This window comes from Vanessa cardui, chromosome 12 (assembly GCF_905220365.1).
Source record: "Vanessa cardui chromosome 12, ilVanCard2.1, whole genome shotgun sequence".
Taxonomy (NCBI): Eukaryota; Metazoa; Arthropoda; class Insecta; order Lepidoptera; family Nymphalidae; genus Vanessa; species Vanessa cardui.
Window position 1 is genome coordinate 13,066,616 of NC_061134.1, and position 14,523 is coordinate 13,081,138.

The following is a 14,523-nucleotide window of genomic DNA, read 5'->3' on the forward strand; positions in this document are numbered from 1 at the left end:
TTCATTGATCTACTCTCAGCATATATCTATTTAATTAATATTATTTTTTATCGGAGGAACAAATTTACCGCCAGTTGCTTCGCGGTTCCAATAGAATCGGCATTCAAATTTCGAACCTTTCAAAATTTGTTTTTCCTTCAAAATTTGGTCACTCGTACGAGCTAGTGTTTTGCAAAAAAACCTAGCGTTGAACTATTATTTGAGAAATAAAAAAACACTTCCGTTTAAATCGAATAAAACAACTGACAATTGGAAAGTCCTCTAAATCATAAGAGCCTACTCGAATAAACTAAATACCTACATTTTAATATTGTAAAAGACGAAAAATAAACTGATATTTGTCACACGAGCAAATGAAAAAAAAACTTTTTATTTGTGATTGGACACCTTCGTCTATCTAGGGTATTTTATCCCTTGATGCTGTAATTTCATTGGCTAATTCACCATTCAAATTAGAACACAGCAATACGGTATTGGTGTTTAGCATTCGCTTTGCTGATGCTAGTGAATAGCGTATATACTTGTAAGTATCTACGCTATTCACTATAGTACTTAGTCTTGCAATGCGTTTTAACACCAAATACAGCCTCATAATTATTTAAGCTTGCAGATTAATTATGAGATAATGTCTAGTCTGCTATGTGAGCTGGTTCACCATTCTATGTGAACCAACCTCACATTTTGGCACTATACTTCAATATGCCCTATGCTATAAGCCCTAAAGGTTATAATGACTTTTAAAATGTCAATCTAAATTACTAAGTTGCTAAAGGTATTCTGCAAAGAGTTTTTTTTTGTATAAGGTTTTAATTGAACTTAAGTGTCGTTTGAAAAATTCTTAGCCCTTTTTAGATTGATTTATGATGTAATTTAAATTTAATTTACTGAGCTTTTTAAACTGCCTTTATATGGGATGATAACAACTTATGTGAACAGAATAAATAATTACAGATAATGAAAAATATATACGCAAGTATATAATTATTTGTTATATTTTTTATTTGGTTGCATAATTAAGACCTTAGGCATCTCACAAAAAAAAACATAAAATGCAATTAATAGCGTCGTACGGTATGATACACCATTACATGCACTTACAACAATGTTAATAATACTATATAATTTCAATTCCGTAGCAATTAAAAAACAATAATATAAATAACACATCTGTGTGCTAGTTTTACAAAACAATCGATTCTGTATTAATCGAATAGTCTGACATTTAATTGACATGAAAATATAGACAAGATGGCGCCTTCCCATGATACGTCATATTTTATAGGTCACCGTTTAGGAGGCCTGAATAACTTATGCCTTTATTAGTACTTAGCTTTATACGAACGCCAATGTGGACCTTGAAGTTGAATTTTAAATTTATGTATGAATTTTTTATTATAGAGCACTTTGTAAAGCTTTCTTAGGGTGTTTCCATATACAAAAAAAGTATTATTTTTTTTAATTATTGCATTTATTTTTTTATTCTTGCTTAAATCAGAGAGATTGACTATCGCCTTAGAGAGAGGGGATTTGACAGTCACTGACAACGCAGAGGTTGTAAATTGCCGTACAACGTGGAAATGCAGCCTGCATTAAGGGCAGTCTTTGCGTCGGGTACGAGCCAGGAGAGACTATTTTAAATTTTGACTATGTATAACGAATTTTTTAATTAATATGTATGTAATATTATGGTTATTATTTCCGTTAATAATTTCTTTGTAAAGTTTATATTATGTTTAGGTAAACACGAAGAGGCAAAACGTTAAAATAGAAGTTAATTAACAACTAGTGCATAAAGGTTTAATATCGTTTTTTTTTTTTATTTAATTTGGCACACTGCACTCTGATTGTAAGGAACATAAGCCACGGTTTTGATTACTTATACTTCTAGATACTGTCAAAGCTGAGAACGTGTCAAAACAAATAATACTTAGCTATCATTTGGCCACTAAGTACGCTAACTACGTATTCCATACTTATCTTAATACACAATAAAACAGCATACAAAATTCGGTACGTAATTAAAATTGTATGTGAAAATTTGTAAGACTCGACTGACCTAAAAAAATCAAAACTTATATATATATATATATATATATCAGTTACGATGTTCTGTTTCATTTAAACCTTTATATTGCAACGTACTTAAATATTCTTTTGCATGACTTACAACGACATAGAAATGACATTTGCCTTACTTGTTTTAGAATATACGATACGTAATTATGTATAATTTATCAAAGAACAAAGAACAGAGAATGAAATGGTAAATACATAATGGGATCGATAGTTTGAAATTGTGTTTTGTAAATATTGAAAATCAGGCTAAAACGGATGAAATCCCTATTCCACACCGATAATACTTTTAACACAATTTCACTAAGAAAACTACTTTAATATGATATATATGTAGACTAATGTATACTCGCATTTTATGGGGTTGGTTGACATATGTTGGGCAAAAAACATAGCCTTCCTTTCTTATAGTTCAAGTTTGCTTCACACCAATTTTCATCAAATTCAGTTCATTGGTTTCGTCGTGAAAAAGCAAGAGATAGATAGCGTTACTTTCACATTTATAGTATTAATATAGATTAATATAGATTTCATGAAATGCATGATTATATTTTTAAAGATATTTAATTCGTCCAAATTTTTTTATTTTAATTAAAGTCCTATTCATTTGGATATTAATTAGAACAATAATTAACAAAATTTCCGGCCCTGAAAGATTAATATCAATAATAGATTACAGTAGTTTGCTGTAATTATATCTCTTAATAATACTACTAATTGGAAAATAAATTATCTAACGTTCTGTTTCGCGACATAACTGATCAAATTTCCTTAATTTCGAATCAGTTCAGTCTTCATTGAGTACACACATGCTTTTATTACGAATATCTTATATATTAATAGCGTAAAAAATTTTTATCCCCAGCGATTGTGGAAAGATTGCTGCACATAAAAAAATCGGTTTCAGTTTCATTTTGAGGAGCTGCGGCGGTAGATTTGCAGAAAATTAAAATAGATTCATAATTGCAATTTACTAAATTGTTATGATTTAACAAAGAATTAATTTCAGAGAACGGAAAACTGTACTGGCCAGGAAGCGAGCGGTGCTAGGAATTTATAGAAAAAAACACGAATATCAAAAGTGCGAACAGATGTCGTCCAATCAAAACAAAACCTATTATTGGTTTGGAAATATATATATATATATATATATATATATATATATAAATAATTAAATATATAATAATAGTAAAAGCGAAGTTTCGCGAGCTACCAAGTCTATAATAAAAGTAGCAATTGTCTATGGGATCTTCATAATGTATTTGATAACATCTATGTGATTTGACGGTTCGCAAGGCGACTCTATAGTAGTAGGATCTAAGCCGGATATCCTCACAGTGCTTTATTATATAGAGTATTAAGAGATACATATACATATAAAGCTAGAGACTTATAATAAAATATTCCCATTTATAATATAAATAAGACGTTATTAACGTAAATATGTGTGACTTTGTGAAAGCGCTTTAAACCTTTATCTATATTATTGTTGCCGTGTCAAACAATATTAATAATAAAGCGCATTTTTTATATAAAATGTGTAATTAGTAATGATTAAACAATGTAAAATTTTAAATTAAACTTGTTACTTAGATCGGAAATTCAGTAGATAGAGGCACAGATTTATGAAGGTATGTAATAATTTCGACGCTTTAATTTTTTTGTATAATGATTAATGTGATGACGCAAAAAAATAAGAGTTATATTCTTCGTTGCTGTCATCGTATTTTAAAAAAGTAATTCAAATTTTCATATTTAGAATCCAAATTCGATTTACAAATTAGCGACGCATCGCTTACAAACACTTCTGTTATATTCTCTTCTCTGTGATTTAATTTTAAATATTAACGTTTGTCGTTTCAATGTAATGTCATTAGGTATATAAAGTTCGACATAGATAATGGATATTTAATTTCTGTTACTCAAACTTTTCATTGAAATACGGTTTCGAAACCAAACAATCTGTAAAACTACAGTATACTGCACACCTTAAAAGCCTGTAAATCATATAGTAAGTATAGTATATCTTAAAGTAACAACCTGTACATGTCTTACAGCTGGGCTAAGGCCTCCTCTCCTTTAGAGAAGGTTTGTAGCCATTTCTAACATGCTACTGTGATTCGGGTCGGTGGATACAAATGTATCAGATTTTAATTGATAAAAGGACAACCGTACAAGATGAATTTAACACCCGAACCAAACGCTTGCATATTCAGTAATCCTCGTTTGGGTTGTAATCAGCAATCATCAGCTATAGTAAGCTGGGTTAATTCGGCTTATGTGCATTGTAAGCTAAAGCAAAATTATGAGAAAATCAAACCATAACATACTAGAAACAACACCAGTAACTCACAAGCATTTTAAGAAGTATAAAATAATTTGAGTTTTTTTAAAGGCTTTTACCAAATAGAACCACAAAACATATGTATTCATGTAGGCTCTGTTTTATATACCAATATAAGTGTTCTAAAAATGTTTTAATAAATTCATTGCTATCACCCATCTTCCATTTAAATTGGTCATAACGATATAGAAATAGTCGAACTAAAAGCTATCTAAAATAGATGACCTAAACTTGCTAAAAGTGAAACAGCCATCAGACAGACAGTATGTTTCACATAAATATATTCGTCTATTCCTGTTCGATGGCTATGATTGTCATTCGAGAGATATAAATTGAACGACTTATTTATAATAAAGTTTATTGGGTCAGACTGGAAAATCGATAGTTTGAAGGAAACGGCCGTCTAAAACTGAATGGCTCAGTTTTGAATTGGGAGAAGTTGGTACAACATTATCGATACCTATTTTGTACAAAGTTAGGAAATAGGACGGTAAGATAACTTTGGTATTCTAAAAGACTGGAGTCTTATGCTGCCATTCTTAAGGAGATTATCAATGACACAGGACTTATTGTAGTTCGTAAGCGGGTGTGTAAATAAGTGGATTTTCTATTGGTGGTATCAAATTTAACATAATTGAAAAAAGTTAAGGCAATGAACAGCTTCACATGATTTTCGAGACATGGGTGTGTTATCACCCAAATTCCGATTCCAGTGAAAATTTCTAGAAAATCCAGTCACATTTTAATGGTCCGATTTCCACTTATGTTTGTTACTGTTTCTATGTTGGCCTAAAGCCTCTCTTTTAATAATTAAAGCTAGGAGCAGCAGTTTTGGATATACAAATACCACATTTTTCCTTGCGATGTAAAGCATTTTTCACCAAACACGAAATATATGCCTCATTTCAAGTTTATAATTGAATTAAAGTTGAATACTTTATTTCAATAACAAAATCTCTTCCTAGAATTAAACAGACGCGCTTCCCGGAATCTTTTAGATCTTTTAAACTACGCAACGAATTTTATTGTGGATATCATCAATAAACAGAGAGATTCAAGAGATAAATGTATATGTATACTGCATACATATCATAGTAGGGAAAAGCCAAGATTTCAATTTTCCTAACCAGAAGAAAACGAGAAATTTTCTTTCTATGTTTGTTCTTCAATCTAAATGCTATATTATATAGTTAAATTATATACCTATTACCCGTGTAGAGCCGGGATAGATTGCTAGTACATATTATGATAGATATGTATGCCTTATATATTAGTCCAATTTATGTGTTCTGTATTATTCAATACTATCAAAGAAAACACCAACATATTTCGGATATTGGATGTTTTTTAAATTTCGAATTACTATATTGTGTACGTCATTTCTATATTTGTTTTTTTTTTATATGTACAGACAAAGGCTTAGTATTGTATATGTTTAAAAAAAACTAACAATAATGCATAGAACAGGATGATATCCTGTTGCATATTTCCTTTAGCAGATAAGCGCGTAGGTACATGACAAACTCATTAGCGTTCTTTGTCCCACCAGAAGTTTAATGGAACTTCAACCTACCAGCGACACTTAATGCTTGAATTAATTTAACTTTATTGCATTTAAATGACTTTTTAAAGTACTATTCTGTAACACTTCGATATGATGAAAAGTAACGTATAGCCTATTCCAATGGAAGTAGGAATAAAGGTAAACAAAGCTTTGATTTATCAATTTACCTCAACTGTATTATATACTGCTACGAATTTATGTTTAATACATCACTATTTATAATACAACACTATTGCACCTTACTACTTATTTCCACCATAATTTTACTTCCAAAATTACGATAACAGTTTCGTCAACGTTTAAAATGCCATTTTTTCGCGAATCCATAGTGAATATCATAGATTAATAAAGCTCTCGACCAATGAAATCGCGTTATTTTGCTGTCAAATTTCGTTTATTTGACTTTTTCCCTGTTATGATTGGAACAGAGTACATATATGATTATTCATATATCACATATCACGTCCTGATCATCGTATCACAATCTTGTTCTGCGATGAGTTATAACTTGTTCGTCCCTATCAAACAATTATTCCGGAATAGCTCAACAATTTATATATTTAATATCTATATATCTTAAAATATTATCCTTGGGTATTTTTTATACAAATTATTTTTATTTTGAACACAATTATCTCTTGAAGTAAGAGTTGGATTAGAAATATTTTTGGTTTTGATAGTCAAATTCTAGAGGCAGTTATTTAGGCTTCAATATTTGCTCATATTAGCATAATACGGGTAATCTACTGGCTCAAAGGTGAAGCAAAAATCGGCATAAGATTTTTACAGTAGAGTGAGTGAGATTAGACTATTTCACCTGTAATGTATGCAGTTAGAATACATCTCTCTCTCCCTCTCTCGTATGAAAGAAGTCACGTTAAACTAAACTTCTAACGAAAAGCACAGAAGAAAAGCAAGAAATGTAATAGTATTTACACAATCAGATTAGGCATGTTAATTATACAACGATTATGTAAATGCGTTGTTAAAAAATTAAGTAAAATTATTCTGGTATATTTAAATATAATGCGATACAGAGTCTAATATACGCAAACATCATTTGAAACGAAACAAATAGGTTTTATATAATTTTCTTCTGTAAATAAAATACAAGCAAGCGACAGTTGTAAGGGAAAAGTTCGCATTTAAAAAGGATTGTTTTAATGAAAACCTTTTTACTTCGCGTAATCCCAAACGTGACACGGCAACCCTGTCTGTTCAACAAATATTATTTTTCTCTTCAAAACATTTTGCCGCGTCATTTTCTACTTTGACCTATCTAGCTGTTTACTTTATTTAAAAAGTAAATATTCAAATATAATTCCGTCCTCACAACTTTTAACATAGAGGTAGTTTTTCTACCTGTAAATTTAACACATTTTCTTTTTTTTTGTGGTATAAATGTGGAATTTATCTAATAAAGGAAATTGTGGTAAAATTACAGATTGAAGTATGTATGAAAAATGTTGTTCAACTAATTTTGTTTTTTTTTTTTTAATTCCTTTCAAGCGAATATCATAATCAAATCAATTTTATTCAAGTAAACTTCAAAATGAAGCCTTTTTGAATAGTCGATAATTAAAAACGACCACCGTTTCGGAAATCAGCCTCTAGCGAGAAGAAAGGGCAAGAAATTTGCATAGTTGCTCTTTTCAAATAAACAGATTTACAATACTGTTCTTTACAATAAGTGTCCTGTGATGGAACCCGAGCCTAACTCCAGGCGTTTTTTTTTTTTTAAATTACTATTTTATTAATAATAAAATTCATTTATTAATTTAATAATCTTTATGAATTTATATGATATTATGCCACAATCGTAAGATGGAACATTTTCCTTTTAAATAACTTTTTTAAAATAAATTATTAACTGAAAAATAATCTTTTCCTTTGGCGGAAACTACATCTATGGCTAATCGTATTTAAAACATCTCGTGCTAATTGCAATGTAGCGAAAAATATACACACACATTTATTAGTGATAAGAATATTTGCAAAATATTTCAAGTTTTCTTTTCTATATTCGATAATTGTTTTAATTTAATTGGTGGTTTTCTTAAAGTGGTTTGGTGGTTGTAAGTATTCAATGTTATTTACATGGTTGACTGTCGGTGTTACACAGTCGTCATTTGTTTAAATTTATACGTATACTGTGGTTTATTAGTTTTTGACTGTTATGTGAAGGATCACCAAAGAGTATCAATACAATTGTTAAAAGCCGTGTGCACTAGCTTAGTAATGTGATCTAGCTGATGTTTGTGTTGATGTTTGTGTACCTATGAATAAATAACTAAGTCCCCCTGAAGTCGAATTTCGGTTAAGACAGCCAATTTCAATTGTTAGCAACGACACAGATAATATTAAAATGCACAAGGATTTCTATTTATCCCTTTACTATTCAAATACTTTGGGATGCAATCCGTTACGACCGAGACCTATCCCTTCAGCTTTATGTGCTTTTCGATGTTTGTAGCATTGCCAAATTGCTAGCTACGGGCTGCTTGTAAGATTTTACGGTCAGAGATACCAAATAAACATTATCAGGCTATAATCGGAATATGAACATTACCCCTCATTTTTATGAGCAAGTCATTAGATCTCAAGAAGGATCATCCCTACTAGCTCTCTTAATTGATTTTGACTAAAAGAAGCTAGAAATAAACTAAACAATTATAATCTAATTTGTATTTTTTCGCTGTCTTTTTACCAGATGAACACACACATACTAAAGCATCTTATATACACGAGTATCACTCACTCACACTAATGCATATCTATGATATAATAATTTAATAGGGACCGTCTTCGTCATAAATTAAATCTATAAGACCTGCAACTTATTTAGATTTTGTAATTTATTAGATTAAATAAATAAAAAATCTCTACAATAAAGCGATATTACTCGTGGAAGAAAATACATATCGTTAATTAGTTCAGATAGTTTGTATATGTAAGAGTATTTTATCAATTAATGCATATTTATTAATCAAACTTTGAAAACAAAGCTTGTAATCGAAAATCGATTTGACAACATGTGACAATTTCTCTCTCATGAAATAATTAATTTTTGAAAATAATTTTAAGCTATACTAATTGTCTTATCAACCCTACATAGTTGATAAATAAATAAATATATGTTTAATTATATGGTCGTACCTATAAGTAATAATCATTTATATTTAATAGGAACATAAATTATTAGTATGAAACTGTTGTGCAGTTACGACTTCAATGAGATTGCCAACCGGATACAATAATACTTTGTTATTTATGATTAAATGTGAACTTCATATGTTTTAATTTACTCGGTTTGTTTATTTAATAAACCAGCTGGTCATGTTTGTAATGTAAAGTGAATATTAATGTTCGAACATGTTAATTTACTTTTTCCTATAGTCGACTATTGAAGCGTTTAAAAATAATCGAAAGTTCTTGTAAGGCTTTTTATTCTCAACTATCTGTCAATTACGTTTGCTACGTGTGCACAGATTATTTCGCAAATGTCATGTAAGATTATATCATTATATTATATCATTTGAAACTTAGTAATATTTAAATGTCGAATGCGAATAAATCAATTTTCGTCTGTAGCTAATTAACTTTATGGTTAAGTTTATAATTTGAATAAATATGAAAAGGATAATGTATTTAAAATTCAATGCACGTAAAAATCTTTGTGCAAATATCTGCATTCATAATTTTTTTTTCCTGTAACGTGTTTGAACGCTATTGTTATGCTAATGCATATGTATGATTCTTATTTCAAGGAAATATTAAAAAGTTTGCTATTTATAGGTAGTGGGTACAAAATCAATATATCGATTCTTATTCAAATCTGCGTGGAGAAATATAAAGACTTACTTGCCAAACAATGGATGCCATAAGTGGAACGAGGATGGGTCGTGCGGGTGAGGCGGCATGTGCGGTGGCGGCTCTCCCAGCGGAGTGGTGCTCCCAACCTCAGGTTCATCTCGCCGTCGACCCATCGCGGATGTAGGCGTCGTCGACGTGCGCCTCGTAGAAGCCACTCCTGAAGCAGCAGCTGCGGATGGCTCCAGCAAATTGTGCAGCGATTTCACACTAATCCTGGGTCGCGGAGATTCCTGCGACGTCGAGCTCCTTTGCTGACTTTGCGATTCCGATTGCTTCGCCGATTGCAGATAGTTATTATTGGGATAATATGGTGAACTGGGGCTTTTTTGTTGCTGCGTTCGCGGCGATCTTTGATTCCCCATCATTTGAGGGTTAAAGTATGGTATTTGCAACCCCGGCAAAGGCATATTCGGCCTGATGTTTGCATTCATACCCGGATACATACCCTGTAAGAATGGATTGTGCGCCACCGAGCGCTGATTGTTATAATTGTGCGCGATCGGACTCGTTCTAGCTGACGAATGAGTTTTGCTTTGATGGTTTTTAGTCGAGTGTACGTATGGGTTTTGAACGTCACTCGATTTTGGCAATTCTTTCATTTGATCCGCCACGGATCCCGACTTTGGCCTCTGCGATGTTGAAGCGTTCGCGTGTGACATAGCTTCTTGCCACATCGCGAATTGAAGCCGATTATCGTAATCCATCGGGGGCATCATAGGAAATCCTCCTTGACCCATAAAACGCGATGACGGATTAAACATTTGCGAGAGGTCAGGGTAATTAGGTCCCGTGTAACCGGATGAATTTAAGGCTTTTAAGAAGTCCATGTTTTGTGAACATGCCGCCATCGCCTCCAACTGACTAAGGTACGGTAACCACAGCATTTGATTTAAAGCAGCAGATGTCGCAGCATCGATTTCGCCGGCGAGAGCGTCCATCGAAGGTATCGGCCTCGGTTGGTCCGGCTGAGGGGTGCTCGGTTGTTCTGTATTCGTAGAACTCTTCGACGACGAACTTGGTTTTGATTCCTTCTCTTTCCTCGATATAAGATTTTTTTCATCATTTATTATAATGTTTTCTAGTTGCGCTAATGATATGACAATAATATCAGGATCTTGTAACACAGCCGGATATGAAAACGCCTCTGGGAGTCTCAATTCCGGTCTTTGTATTAGTAAAGCCGGTATTTCTGTGCCGGGTGCCGCGAGAATTTTATTTAACTTATTCTTAGGAACTAATATAGGATCCGGTAAATTATGCTCCGGATTTGATTTTAAAATATGCAATTGTTTTAATGGAGTCATTTCGTCACTGGGCTTATTAACATGTTTATCGGATTTTTTGGCAAGTTGTTCTTCACTACACTTATTAAAAACTTTACTAATTTTTGCCAAGTCTTCTGATGATTCGCGTCGCAACTTCTTTTCCTGGGGCTCACCAAATTCTTTATTTAATTTTCTCATTTCATCAGAACAACTAGATACAGTCGGACTGGCTGATTTTCTATGTTTCCCCAAATTCAACGGTTCACATTGCTGTTTAGTTATCGTTACTTCCGACGTATACATTTTAGGAGATGGTGATGAAAGAAGAGTTTCCAAAAACAAAGTTTGTTTACTTTTTGTCATTGGCATTGTAAATATTTCGGGTGATGATGGCACGGCTGGTATTCCGCTAGGCTGTGGCGATTGCATTGCATCTGACTCCCTTGATGGCGCTCGAGGTATGTCTGTCCTTCGAGGCGACGCATGCGGAGTAGGCAGCCGTCTATGTACAGTTAGATCTTTTGGCTGCTCGTCGCTTTTAACCGATAGATTATCTTCAAGGTTTGAAGTTTCCATATCACTGGCGTGTATATGAGGGGTCGTAGCTTTATTCATATTTTTTATGCTTAAATCTGTAGGTACCATTTCTTCATTCACCATCGATTCATCATTGTCTTCTTTTATAAAATCAACATCATCGTTTTCGGGTAGTGCTGGCATTTCTTGTTTGACATCTTCCTCTTGACATCTCTCTATGTGCTCATCCTCTTGAGCGTGTACATGTTCTAAATGTTGTATGCAGTCCATAGACGGTTCTTCATTTGGAGTTTCACTGGTCATGTTAATTTCACTCTGATCGGGCAACGAATGCATTTGAGTTTCGTCGTACGTCTTATCATCCGAAAATGTTTCATGTGAACCGGGCATATGTTCTGTGTACACTGTGTCATTAACTTCGACTTCATTTTCTAGTCTCTTTTCCGTATTATCATCGTAATCTATATGGTTAATTTCATTAACTTCCTGCATTTCAGAAGCAGCTGCTAAAGTTTCCATTGCACTCTCCGCATTATCTGGGGCAAACACTTCTTCCGTCATATAGTCAGGCTCTACAGTTTGTCTGTGATCTGCTTGGGCTAGATGGTCTCCTATATGATGCAGATGGAGCAGCCCTTGCGCTGCTGTAATACTGCTATGACCTGGCGATTCAAGCGTTTGTTCTAATCGGTTTATAATATCAGAAACGGGTTCGTTACTCAATAGCATGTGCTCTTCCTCTTCTGTATATTCGCCAGATCCGTGTACCAAATGCGCGAGTTTATCGAGCGCTTGGCCGAGTATTTGGTTATCTTCGCAGCCTTTTTCAACTAAGGATTCTAGCAATGTCTCATCGTGTGGACCTCCAAGCTCCGGTAGATAATGAGCTTCACTTATAGTCTCGAACAGATCTTTGTGCGCGACCATTTCATTCGGATACTCTTCCGTACGGTCGGGGGGCGCTTTCCGTTCAAAGTACATGGACTCTTCCGCTTGCTTGGGCTCGCCGAGTTCGAAAGACATTACGTCGCGTGCAACCTCTTCGGCTGGAAGGAATGTGTAAGGAGCTGGACTTTCTAAGTCCAAAAGTCTTTCACTGCGTTGCTGATTAAATTCGAGCTCAGCAACCGCAAGCAGATTGTCAAGCGGTGTCGGCTCCGATGGTGGAGGAGGCGCCCGCGGCACCGCGATGGTGTGCGATGGAATATGGGACTCCAGGTCGGGTTGCAACCACACAGCTGGTTGAGGACGCGCAAGGGACGCAGGGTCCTCGGGCGCACGGACGGCGGGTGAGGCGACAGACCGGGTTCGACGACGCGAGCGGTTGCAGCGTCTGCGCCGGCGACGTTCCCGTGGGCCGCGCTGACGAGGCGGCGGCGCTGGGGGTGGGGGTACGCGGATCGAGTTGTAGATCTCGGTGCGCGGGATCACGCGCCAGCCGGATGGGGTTCGCGCTATTCGGATGCGGTTGCGCGGGTCGTAGTCCTCGCAGCGGACCTCCTGCACGGTGCCGTCGAGCTGGCGCGCCCACAGGAACACGGGTCGCAGACGCGGGGGCGGGGGCGCAGACGAGGGCGACAGCGCGGGCGCGGCGCTGCGCGCGCGGCGCCTGGGCGGCGCGAGGAAGGCGCGGGGCGGGGGCGCGCTGCGGCCGCGCGCGGCATCGAGGCGGGCGGCGCGAGGCTCGCCGCCGCCGCCGGGCGCCCGCGGAGACACTCCGGCCGCCGCAAGACACTCTCAGGCGACGACCGCGCGAACGCGGCCCCGAGGCGGACTGGCGGCCGGCGCTCGCCCCGCCCCGCGGCCCGCGCCCGCTCGCCCCGCGCGCCCCGCCCAGCATCGATCCGCGCCGCCTGCACGCCCTGCACCCGCACGTAAACACGCCGCCCGCCACCCCGCGTCGCCCCGCGCCGCGCTGCGTGCCCTCGTTAATCTTAAATCCATATCTGTGCGCCGCGGCGCCGGTCGGAGCGAGAGCCGCCCCCGGCCGGACCCGCGAGCCCTGCCGCTGGACGCACGCTTTATTTTTTATATTTTAATTTAAATCCGCGTCGCACATAACCACTATTACACTATTCCGACTGTCGTAACACTTATGTCTCTCTGAGCGTCGACCTCTTGTGTCATCATGTCGCTTATATTCCATGAGTTCCCCGAACAATAGAGCGTATCTTACGATCGTTACCGAACGTCAGACGCATATTTAAGCGGTGTTCCGTCTGCCGGAACCGCAAGGCTGAGGGTAATTGGCTTCGGTAACGATCTCTAATCCGGGGGCATCGGACCACAGTCTACGCTTTGTGGTCAAACGACAATTTAACGCAAAGCGTATGACAGTGCCTAGTTCGAGTACCTACTGAATTCTAAAGCTTTCATTTTATTTTTATGAGTTACCAGTAAAACAACCGAAAACATTCAAGGTACTCATAGTATGAATTTAATAATTCTTTTAACAACGACTGACTATTGACTATAGGCTTGAAAATTAAGACTTTGAAATCTGTTCTACACTTTAAATAAACAACTAAAGTAACTATTAACTAGCAAGTTTTAGCTCCTGCTTAATACACATAAATAATTATAGGTGACGTTACTGTGACCTTTCTTTTGATAGAGCAACTTAAGCAACTTGGTTATACTTTCCGACGACAGATGGCGTTAAACAATATTGTGGATTTCGTCTCGTAAATTAATTACGAAATTATATATTAATAATTTAATCTTTTATTTATTTTATTCTTTGCTAGAAGTTTTTTACGTCGTTATTTATACTTTCTCTTCTCGTCCACTTATTATACGTTTAGGGCACTCACTAAACGCATTATAGGCGGTCGTAGCGGACATTAAAATAACCATTTATGCGAAAA

At 35.9% G+C, this 14,523-nt stretch overlaps 2 protein-coding genes across 3 annotated transcripts in view; both read right to left on the reverse strand.

Annotated features, from left to right (window-relative positions):
• The window catches only part of LOC124534413, a 109,947-nt gene extending 96,735 nt beyond the window's left edge, over positions 1-13,212 (reverse strand). Inside the window, exon 1 of one of the 2 annotated variants that reach the window (XM_047110279.1) lies at positions 9,847-13,212. In XM_047110279.1, the coding sequence (XP_046966235.1) occupies positions 9,847-12,679 (2,833 nt within the window). In that variant the 5' untranslated portion in view covers positions 12,680-13,212. Of the gene's footprint in view, positions 1-9,842 lie in introns of both variants that reach the window. The other variant, XM_047110278.1, reaches the window with a different exon arrangement.
• LOC124534194 (wiskott-Aldrich syndrome protein homolog 1-like) lies at positions 12,679-13,786 on the reverse strand. Its single transcript, XM_047109904.1, has 4 exons — positions 13,772-13,786; positions 13,415-13,664; positions 12,785-13,371; positions 12,679-12,702 (listed from the first exon to the last, which is right to left on the reverse strand). The coding sequence occupies exons 1-4, from the start codon at positions 13,784-13,786 to the stop codon at positions 12,679-12,681; spliced, it is 876 nt and encodes a 291-aa protein (XP_046965860.1).
• Between the last annotated feature and the right edge of the window lie 737 nt (positions 13,787-14,523).

Excerpts from the sequence above, each read along its gene's own strand:
- LOC124534194 (XM_047109904.1), bottom strand. Across the intron at positions 13,372-13,414 it reads CCAGTCCGCCTCGGGGCCGC|TGTCTCCGCGGGCGCCCGGC; the intron begins GTTCGCGCGGTC and ends CGGCGGCCGGAG. Across the intron at positions 12,703-12,784 it reads CGCTTGACAATCTGCTTGCG|CCGAAGAGGTTGCACGCGAC; the intron begins GTTGCTGAGCTC and ends CATTCCTTCCAG.